Source organism: Octopus bimaculoides, chromosome 16, assembly GCF_046866305.1.
Source record: "Octopus bimaculoides isolate indiv1 chromosome 16, ASM4686630v1, whole genome shotgun sequence".
In the NCBI taxonomy this organism is placed as follows: domain Eukaryota; kingdom Metazoa; phylum Mollusca; class Cephalopoda; order Octopoda; family Octopodidae; genus Octopus; species Octopus bimaculoides.
The window spans coordinates 8,999,796-9,012,295 of NC_142943.1; the positions used below are offsets into that span (position 1 = coordinate 8,999,796).

Here is a 12,500-nt window from a genome sequence, read left to right on the forward strand (position 1 = left end):
ATATTGGGTTTTCCATAAGATGTGCTTACTTGATTCATCGCCAAACCATCACCATTTCTGGAGAAAATACGCTGTGACTGAGTCCTCGTGGCCTTTCTCACAGCAGAATGTAGCTGGATACGAATAATGATATAGAACGGAGCTCAGTACTTGGCTGGTACTTCAACTATCGACCCCCGGAATCATAACACACAATGGTGATTTCGTGGGAATTGAATCTAGAGCGCAAAGAACCGGAAAAATTATCGTAAGGCGTTGTAAACAAATGTTAGAATACTAATTTCTATCATAAGTTGGAAGCTGAGAATCCGGGGAATGGTTCATCGATTGAATCGGCACCAGTACTCGAGTCGTACTATAGTTTATCGACCTCGAAGAAAAGAAAGACAAATTTCACCGGGCCATGATTTGAACCCAAAGCGCAGAGAACCGGAACAAACGCAGCATGATACTGTACCCGCCACCTCTTGATAACTAGCGTTGGTTTGTTTACGTCCCGTAAATAGCGATTCGGCGAGTTTGTTAGAATGAATATCAGATTTAAAAGTACTGGAGTTGATTTGCTCAGTTAAAACACTGCAAAACTGTACTCCAGCATGGTCGCAGTCTAATGGCTGAAACAAGTAAAATATTAAATATTAAATATTAAAGGAACTGATTGATACCACAACAATTCTCAGCCAAGTGATCCGCAACTACCAATCAAATGTTATCATTATATATTTTCTACAATAGGCAATTTGGTGGGCGGGGCATAGTCAATCGAACTCTGGGTTGAAGTTGTGTTTGTTTCATTCACCTCGAAAGTAGGAAGGCAAAATCGAAATCAGCGAAATTTGAATACACACACACACACACACACACACACACACACACACACACACACACACAAACTCACACATATACAAATACATACATACATACATACATACATACATACATACATACACACATACATATAAACATATGTGTGTGCATTTGTATGTGTGTGTATGGTTTCAGTTAACCCATTATGCATAACTGCTAGTGCGACAGTAAGAAATGTTGGACGCTTATTAATTCAATTGGTTACACCTGTGTGTGTGTGTGTGTGTGTGTGTGTGTGTGTGTGTGTGTGTGTGTGTGTGTGTGTGTCAATTTATTTATATATATCTGCATGTATATATATGTATGTTTATTTATATCTACCTACCTATCTATCTATCTAACTGTATATATATATATATATATATATATATATATATATATATATATATATATATATATATATATATATATATGCATATATATATATGTATATGTGTATATATATATGCGTGACAAAATATGGATGTATCTTTGTATTTATATGTGTGTGTGCGTGTTTGTATGTGTGTATGTGTGTGTGTATGTGTATATATCTTAATATATGCTGGCATAAAACATGAGTGTGTCCCTGCATGTATATATGTATGTGAGCGCATGTATATCTGTATGTGTAATCTTATAGCTTCTTTTATTTTATATTGACGTATTTGTGCAATAATTGTCCCTGGTTACGAGTTTATAACAAACCTATTACTAAATCGCTGCATTTCTCATCGGAACGATAGCAATAGAGTGTCTGTACGTAGCTGCAGAACAAATATAGTGAGGGTTGTTTTTTCGAAGAGTACATTATTTCGGTTTATCGAGGATGTTTACATCCGTTGTTATATACATTTGTATATACGACAAACCTTTATACACACCTATATGTATACTGTGCAAGCATGTATATATATCAATATATGTATGTATGTATGTATGTATGTATGTATCTATCTATCTATCTATCTATCGATGGATGGATGGATGGATGGATGGATGGATGGACGGATGGATGAATGGACGGACGGATGGATGTAATGTATGTAGATAGATAAATAGGTAGGTAGGTAGGTAGGTAGGTAGGTAGGTAGGTAGGTAGGTATGAACTTCAGTGGCTTCCCTTTCACTTCTATATCTCACATGTTATATATATATATATATATATATATATATATATATATATATAGAGAGAGAGAGAGAGAGAGAGAGAGAGAGAGATGTATATGCATATACATAAATCTCTTCCTCTACTTGTATACGTACATATACACACGCACACATATTTGTGTGTATGTTACTTGTATATATATATATATATATATATATATATATATATAATATTTATGCGTGTATGCATTCTTGTTACGAATCTCATATGTGTGTGCTCATGTAGGAACAATTCTTTCAAACTTGTCCCAGAGACTACAAAGTGTTCGAATTTTGTCTTTTAGCCCTTCACTACAATTTCTAACAGCAATCTCCCTAATTTTATTAGCGTTTGAAGATTTCTCGTACTCGTCATCTGAACGAATTTACAATAGTACCGCATTGCTGCAGCATTTTCTCTTAGGTTGCAAAGTATCATGCCAACAATATTGTAAATAACAAAAATCATCATCGACGAGTGAAAAAATTTATTTATGAGTGAAATCCTATTTACTCACATAATTCATTCAATCTGTGATATTTTTGGTTTCTATTACGGTATTTATAAAACTTCTTTCATTTCAATTTTCTAGATTTCTGCCTAGTATAGTATTTTGGTTATCAAAAGACATTTTTTTTTGTCTAGTTATGTTTCGAGTTTGTTTATTTTGATGTAATGTAATGAATAATTCTTCAAAATTTTTATATCTTTGTATCGGATATATAATATAACGAAGCAGTGAGGAAAGGAAGTATTTACACGACGCACTACTATTAATATTGCACAAGACTCACCGTTCTCTATCACGGCTCGCAGTGAACTGCTTACCAACTCGGACTGCCAATCGCTCACAGGTTTTTATTTTATAACAATGAGTCAGTCCACCTTTGAGCGCTTGGGTGGTGGGGTCGGAATTCTTCCACAAGAAAATGCATAGTTAGTCTGTCAAAATGTATCATACATGCTGAGTTCGGAGCATTGTTCAACTAGGAGGCCAAAATGTCAGACAATGCAACTGGACCAGGAATAGTGCATAACAACAGCAATATTTTAAGCCATACTGTCATGAGCGCACATATATTTAATACAGCAAGATGTGTCGACATACTTTTTGCTAGATACAAACCAAAAACCTATTCTTACATAGATACATATATACTTACATAAGAGCGTACATACACATACGAATGCATATATATATATATATATATATATATATATATATATATATATATATATATATGTGTGTGTGTGTGTGTGTGTGTGTGTGTGTGTGTGTGTGTGTGTGTGTGTGTGTGTGTGTATACATATATATGTATGTATGTATTTATATATATATATATATATATATATATATATATATACATATATATGTAGGTATTTATATATATATGTTTATATATATATATGTATATATATATATATATATATATATATATATATATATATATATATATATATATATATATGTATACAGATAAATATATGCACATATATACACATAACATATATAGCATCTATATTTACACACACTTCATATATATACATATATATATATATATATATATATATATATATATATATATATATATATATATATATATATTTATATATATATATATATATATATATATATATATATATATATATATATATATATATATATATATATATTCAGGCATATATATATATATATATGCATTCAGGCATATATATGTATGCACATGTCTGTATGTGTGCGTGTGTAGCATATTTACTCAGATGTACAAAAGAAAAGACAGACTAAAGTCTACAATACTTCTTTGTGCATATGCATTGACAAATATACATCAGCCCTTATGCATATGCATTGACACATATACATCAGCAATAGACTCCGTGTCTTTCCAGTAATCTGTCTGTTTGCTTTTTTCTGTATCTCTATACATTTATTTTTGTTTTATTGGACGTTGCGTCTTGATTAAGATACAACATCCGGGCAACTCCTCACAACATAATGGCGTTCACTTGCGAAATTAACTACATCTGTTTGGCTTCAATTGGACTTTTGGATTACACTTCAATTAACATCTTGCTAAATCAGATCAGTGAATCGTTAAAAACTAACCAGTATATACATGTGTATGAGTATGCATGTATATATGTGCGTGTGCATGTATATGTACACACACGCACATATATACATATATATATATATATATATATATTACACACACACACACACACATATATATATGTATACATACATACATGTATATGCATATATATATGTATGTATATATTTATATATATATATATATATATATATATATATATATATATATTACACACACACATATATATGTATGTATGTGGAGGCCATCAACGAAGTGTGGTGCTTAACTAATTGCTCATTGGTTGCACCTATATGCTACGCATGCAACTGGTTCGACAGGATTTCTACCATCAGCATTTTCTTGACAAATAACCACGTTTGTGTCTAAATTCGTTTTACGAAAAATATACCACAATTTGGTCAATAGTGTGTTCCTACCTAATTTTAAACTCATCTGCTGAAAGCGGATTATTTTCTTGTGTAATCGATGCAGTCGATCTATTGATCAATAAATAAATGCTGCTGAAACACTTGATGTGAGTCTCCACCACCCATTTGTGTTCTTATGTATTGGGTTGGCAACTAAGTTCCCGCGGTTTTAATAAATTTTGGAATTTATTGCGTTTCTAAATTTTGGAATCTAGTTTTTCGAGAATTCTATTTTTCATTTTCAGATCATTAAAATGGAATGTCAAGTTAAGAAAAGCAAGCATTTTCGACACCGCCTTCTTTTTGCTTTTAATCAAGGTTCTAAGGCCGCAAAAGCTGCTCGCGACATTTGTGCTGTGTATGGAGAGGGTCCCAGAGCTGAGGGTGTCAGCATGATGATCGTAAGCTTGTGGTTTCAATTCCTGGACCGGTGACGCGTTGTGTTCTTGAGCAAAACACTTCATTTCACGTTGCTCCAGTCCACTCAGCTGGCAAAAATGAGTAACACTGCGATGGACTGGCGTCCCGTCCAGCTGCAGAACACATACGCCATTGAAACCAGGAAACCGGGCCCATGAGCCTGGCTAGGCTTTAAAAGGGCGTATTTATTTTTATTATTTATTTTAAATGTCAACTTACTCTTCAGTGCAGAAAATAGAAACCATAATACCAGGAACTTGGGAAGGAATATAGCAGAAAAATTGGATCTAGTAGATTCACACATACGTATATATATATATATATATATATATATATATATATATATAAATGACTACAGCTTTAGCTCTTGGTGTTGTTACAGAAGCCACTCTCCCACAGAGTGTGTGCAACAGTAAACAATGAATACTGAAGTCTTGCTCTGTCAGCTTTTCATAATGTATTTGTCAAAACATATTGTTCCCGAAAGAACTGGTATCATTTGCATATAACTTCTTTAAGGTTCGTAATTTGCATATTCAAATGAATTCGGGCTTGTCAAAAAAACGCACCGTCCGTATTTAATCTGTAATTAGCATCCAGGCGCATCAGAATATTTGTATAATGGACGCTGCTAGTGGTGGTGGTGGTGGTGGTGGTGGTGGTAGGGGTTGTAGATTGCGGTGATGCTAATTAAGGTGATGCTGATGATTATGTTTGAAATAGTACTGATGGTAATTACGATGCTGTTGCTGCTGCTGCTGCTGCTGATGATGATGATGATGATGATGATGATGATGATGGTGGTGGTGGTGGTGGTGGTGTTGGTGATGGTGGCGTTATTGGTCGGATATGGTCGACGTAGAAAAAGTGGTGGTATTGATAACGGTGACGCCGGTGGTGCAGATGTCGGTGCCGATGACAATTATCGTGGAGGTGATGGCGGTAGAGGTGGCGTTGTTACTGGTTGCCGTGGTGGTGGCGACGGTGGCGGTGGTGGTTGCGGAGATTGTGATGGTGGTGGTGGTGGTGGTTGTGCTTAGGTGATCACGACTGCAGTAAGAATTTAATATGTTTACATGGAGCCAAAGAGGTGATATCGGTTATGTGGAGGTGTGGTGACGACTATGTAATCGGTAGCTGGTGGTGGTGGTGGTGGTGGTGGTGGTGCTGCTGCTGCTGCTGCTGCTAATGTTGCTGCTGCTAATGTTGCTGCTGCAGGTGATGACGCTGATGATGTTCCTGTAGCTAACAATGGACCGTGTCTCGCGGTCATTAAGACGAGGCAGTGAATCTAAATTAACGCATGTCACTTGCAGCAACATCTTCCTCAAAATACAAATACACCATACACACACACACACACACACACACACACACACACACACACACACACACATTCACACGCAAACACATATCACACACACATACATACATGTATACACATATATATGCATACACATGTATAGATACACAATCACATACGCATTCACACGCAAAACACCTATTCACACACGACACACTCGCACACACACATATACATACATGTATATACACATATATACACATACATATGTATAGACACACACACACACACACACACACACACACACATAAACACACACACACACATTCACACGCAAACACATATCACACACACATACATACATGTATACACACATATATGCATACACATGTATATATACACACACACATGCGCATTCACACGCAAAACACCTATTCACACACGATACACTCACACACACACATATACATACATGTATATACACATATATACACATACATATGTATAGACACACACACACACGCACACACGTTCTTTGCATAACAAACTTTTACACTTTCTCTCTCTCTTTCTCTCTCTTTCTGTCTTTTCTTCTCTTTTCTTTTTCCTAATTATCTTAACTTAAAGGTTGATTGAATTGATTAATTGATTTAAAAGGTAAAGTGGTGAGAAATGAAGTAGTTTTAGACAATCTGCGTCTTGCGTTCGAATCACGCTTATGGTACGACACTCAAGGCTCGATTTACTTGACTGCATACCTCGTGATAAAAATCTACCCTTCAAGAACAACGGATTTCGTACCCCTATAAATTTCATTTCAGAACGTAAAGGAGCGATGAGAGTAGAAAAAAAGTTCTCCCAATCCTTACCGGATTGGGTTTTGGTTTCGACTCCAGATAGGGAGTGAATCGTGTCAACTAAGTTATAAATACTCCTGTAACAGGTATGAATACCATGACAGCTTCTTTTTTTAGCTTCCATCCAGTTTCCATTTTTAAAATATTGTATCTCAGGCTATAGTATGATATGTTGTGGTGTGTGATTGACCCTGAAACTACGAGATTACGAAGCAATTTTCTTAGTGACGCAACCGTGCATCTGCCAATTTATCAATTACTAGCAGAAATACCCGGCGTTGCCCGGGTTAAAGAGAATAATGAAATCTAAAAACGCCGTCTAGACTACGCATCATCTTTATATATAGAGATGTATATACACACACGCACCCAAACACACGTATATATATGTATATCAATATAAATATATGAAAGTCAATGAAGTTTCGTAAAAGAAGGTGATCATGTACATACTTTCTTGCTGTTGTGATTATAACACCTCATTGTAAACTATGTTCCTTGTTTTCCCTTGTGGAGCATATACAAATAGGTTTTTTGTTGCTGCCCACTCTTGAGCAGCCAACATACAGTTGTCCATGTGAGAAGCAGGGCTCTTCCAAGAGAAGACCAGTTACAGACAGTGTTTGACCCTGATATTTGTTTATGGACATGGCAAAAGTCACACGAAGGAGGAATTGTAGTCTTCTGAATGTAAAAGGAATGTCTGCTCCTGATGGAGTAAGAGGAATTCTTGGAATAAAGACGTCATCCCCTTTTGCACATCCAGAAAGAATGGTAGCCTCGATAACGTGTGACATCATTTTCTAAATAATGCTCATCTGTTATGTTCGGGTTAAAATTTCATCAACATCAAAAATATATGAATTTTCATGGGAGTTATGGCCGTTATGCAAAGAATATAATTTCCAAATTTCATAAAGATCCATTCAGTACTTTTGACGTAGTTTTGGATAAGAAAACAAATGACTAATGTGTGTGTTTGTGTGCATGTGTATGTGTGTGTGATGGGTGTATATATGTATAGATATCTGTATGCATGTATATATGTATATATGTGTACATATTACGTGTACATCTATATATATATATACATCTACACATATGTATACATATACATGTATGTATAGATCTATATATATATATATACATATACGTACGTGTACATCTATATGTATACATATACATCTCTCTCTCTCTCTTTCTCTCTCTCTCTTTCTCTCTCTCTTTCTCTCTTTCTCTCTCTGAAAGTATCTGTCATTACAGTATCGAAATGGTGTACATATACATGTATATGTATACATATACATCTCTCTCTCTCTCTCTCTCTTTCTGTCTCTCTCTTTCTCTCTTTCTCTCTCTGTGAAAGTATCTGTCACTACAGTATCGAAATGTGATTGTTTCAGTTAGTGGAATAGTTTCATTTTTAAAGTGAAAGTATTTGACATGAGTGTTTTTGTTTCACTTTTGACACGTAATACTTAAATAGTGGAGGAGATATTATGTTGCCGTGTGCTCGAACTCTGCAAGAAGTTAATAATTTTTTTTTGACTAAAACACAACTGGAACCCTAAGTAAGGCATGTGTAAAATTTGAATGAAATTGGTTGCGTAGTTCTCGAGTTTTAGGGATTCACACAGACAGACAGACAGACAGACAGACACACATTCTCATTTTTATATATATAGATAAAGTGAGTTTTTATAGTCTTAATTTGCATGTCTCTATATTGTAATAGCCTATATAATTATTGGTTGGTTGATTGCTTGATTTTTTTTTCTGTCATGCTTTACATCATATAGAGAGAAGGGAAGGAGAGGGAGAGAAAGAGATTTATCGTAAGAGAGGGAAAGACGAGTGCATATGTTAGGCTTAGGGGAATGCAACGAGTGAATGAACGACAAATACACCACGCACACATGTTCAGAAAGAATCATAGAGAGAGAGAGAGAGAGAGAGAGAGAGAGAGAGAGAGAGAGAGAGAGAGAGTGAAGGAAAAAGAGAAAAAAGAGATATGTATGTATATGTATATACACACGCACAAACATATATAAATACATACATATATATCATATTTATATACGCATATGCGTGTATATATACATATATATGTATATACATACGTGTATTTGTGTGTATGTGTGTGTGTGTGTGTGTGTATAGAGAGAGGGGGAGAGTAGGAAAGAGAGAGGAGAAACACAGAGAAAGACATGATGTGTGTGTGCCTCTGCCTCTCTGTGTGTGTGTATGAATGTGGGTGAGTGAGTGCGTGTAAGCGGGCGTGTGAAAATTACCGTGGAGAGTAATTTTGTTTTTAGTTTTGTTTTCCTTTATGAATATTCTTTTAAATAATCTTATCTAATTATTTTTGTTTCAAAAATTAGTATTCAGTTCGTCCTTTTGTGTAAACACCAAGTTATTTCAGAAATGAAAAGAAGCAAGTCATATTATAATCACTAAATGCTCAACGTTCTCCTGATAATATCTGTAGTGTCAAATGTATAATTCCACGCTATATAACGACTAGAGCTCATGTGTGTGTATATATATATATATATATATATATATATATATATATATATATACACACACATACATACATATATACATATATATATGTGTGTGTGTCTGTGTGTGTATACACACACACACACACAAACAGATGTAAAGGTAAGATCCAAGTAGTCCTTAGAAGATATAAAAACCAACTTTCAGGAACTATAACGGTTTTTGTAAAATCCAAGCTACATATGTTTCATAGCTTTAATTGGTTGGTGTTTCATTAGCTTGAAGTACTGAGATCAAAACGAAGCTTAAATCTGGAGAGCTGGTTTGACTTCCAATATCTACGCAGCACAAGGCGGCGAGATGGCAGAAACGTTAGCACGCCGGGCGAAATGCTTTGTGGTATTTCGTCTGCCGTTATGTTCTGAGTTCAAATTCCGCCGAGGTCGACTTTGCCTTTCATCCTTTCGGGGTCGATAAACTAAGTACCAGTTAGGCACTGGGGTCGATGTAATCGACTTAATCCTTTTGTCTGTCCTTGTTTGCCCCTCTATGTTTAGCCCCTTGTCGGCAATAAAAAAATAAGAAACGTTATCACACCGGACGAAATGCTTTGTGGTATTTCGTCTACCTTTACCTTCTGAGTTCAAATTCCGCCGAGGTTGACTTCGCCTTTCATCCTTTCGGGTCGATAAATTAAGAACCAGTTTTGTACTGGGGCCGATCTAATCGACTGGCCCCTCCCCAAAAGTTTTCAATTTTAAAAAACCCTTAAACTGCAGGTTAAAAATTTTTTTACAATATTATTTTTTGTACATACTTAGCATTGTAAATGTATTTTTTGAAAATTGTTATTATTTTAATAACAATAAAACCATGTTTCATTTATGTTTTTGTGAATAATAATGAGAAACCAAGAATAAAAAATATATAATAATTAGAATAAGCGTGTAAATCACGCAAGTTTGGCAGCCACGAGATTTGCAGCGTAAACAAAATAAACTAAAGTATTCGTCCTTGGAGTTGTAGACCACACGCCAAAGTAGCACGTTAATTTGTTATAATAGAAATCTAAGAAAGCGTTACAATGGTGTTTACTCACCTGACGAAGGGGTCGCATCCGTTTGAACTACTCATTGTACGGCTGGGTAAGTTTTTCGCTTTGATTAGAGTAACGAGCAGCTTTTCCGTTTCCCGTTCGTACTCCACCGTAAACCACAATCGACCGATATGGTCGTCAGACATGTCGTAATCTTCATCTTCATCAACAATTTTATAAAGACTTGGGTCTATAGCCCCAAGTTCATAGGCACCTAGGAAAAGAGAAAGAGAGAAAAATGTTACTCAATATACATTTGGATGAGAAAAGGCGTCGAGCTGGCAGAATCGTTACTGTGCTAGAACTGGAAGAAATACTTGGCAGCATATATACGCGTATGCTAAGAATCTGGCAACGGACCGCCAGCGATACAAAGCACTGGAGGACGTGGTCGGCTCGACGTATGATAACTTCTCTGGGCCTACTAACCTGGGATGACCTCAACTTTATCAAGCGACAGCATGAAGAAAACAAGCAAGCGAGCCTCCATACTAGAAATATAATTCGACTTTTAGCAAATGCTTTTTTTAATTTCTTTAATGGAATGAATACTGATTTAAAAAAAAAAAAAAAACCATCTTGACGTTGCCGTGTAATAAGACGTAAGACATATGACAGTTGCACATGGTTTCAAGTTCAGTGCTATTGCGTGGTACTTTGACTAAATATCTTCTACTGCAGCCAGGGGTTGACCAAAGCCATGTGAGGGGATTCGGTAGACGGAAACCGTCACATACATACATACATACATATATATATATATATATATATATATATATATATATATATATATATATATATATATATATATTGATAGAAAAGGTAAGACAACAAAAGAAAGAAAGAGACCTCGATATTATGTAGGTAGAGGAATTTAGATGTAAATAATATGTGACAATTATTCGGTAGCCATGATAAAACTCCGAGTGTCAGATGCCGGGGCGGAAACCCGCACCGCCATCTCTTCAGTTATCTGATCATCGGAGAATACTAAGGATAGCATAAATCAAAAATCAATAGAAGGCAAGAACTGGCAGAATCGGCAGAGCATCAGAAAAAATGTCTTGCGGTTTATGTTCCAGTTCTTTATTTCTTGGTTTGAAATCCCTCTGGGGGTCGATAAGATATTGTACAAGTCATGTAATATGTCGTTGGTTTTCCCTAAGTCTCTCCCCATCACGATTGCTTACCTTGTGTCTAAATAAGAAATTATAACGCGGTGAAAACGGCGACCTGGCAGAATCGTTAGCACGCCGAACAATAATGCTCAACAGCATTTCGTCTGTCTTTACTTTCTGAGTTCAAATTCTGCCGTAGCAGATTTTGTCTTTTATCCTTCCGGTGTCGATAAAATAAGTGCTAGTCAAGCACTGTGGTCGATGTAATCAGCTTATCACTTCTTCACAAAAATTTCACATCGTGTATCTCTAGTAAGAAGGACTAAAACGCGGTGAGTTCTCAGAATCGTTAAAATGTCAAAAAATGGTTTGCGGTATTTATTCAGGCTCCTTACGTTCTAAGTTCATATCTCGCTAAAGTCAACTTTGACTTTCATCGTTTCGGGGTCGGTAAAAGAAAGTACCAGTCAAGTTTCGAAGTTGATTACATCCACTGATCTTTGATTAAGCAATTAACACATTCATCGTCGAAATCAACGGAGATCCATATATTTATGTATTACGATGTCCTGCAGTGAACAGCAGCCTTGAAACAGGAGACAAGGATCATCAACATTCATGTAATTGTAGCCATTTTGCTCTCAGCGGTGCCACATTAGCTTACCTGATTTCTTCATAATC

General features: G+C 35.7%; 1 protein-coding gene across 2 annotated transcripts in view; it reads right to left on the reverse strand.

Annotated features, from left to right (window-relative positions):
* The window catches only part of LOC106871446 (synaptotagmin-15), a 272,781-nt gene that overhangs the window by 39,276 nt on the left and 221,005 nt on the right, over positions 1-12,500 (reverse strand). For both annotated transcript variants that reach the window (XM_089364108.1, XM_089364109.1), the window contains one exon: positions 10,705-10,915. In XM_089364108.1, the coding sequence (XP_089220234.1) occupies positions 10,705-10,915 (211 nt within the window). The remainder of the gene's footprint in view (positions 1-10,704; positions 10,916-12,500) is intronic.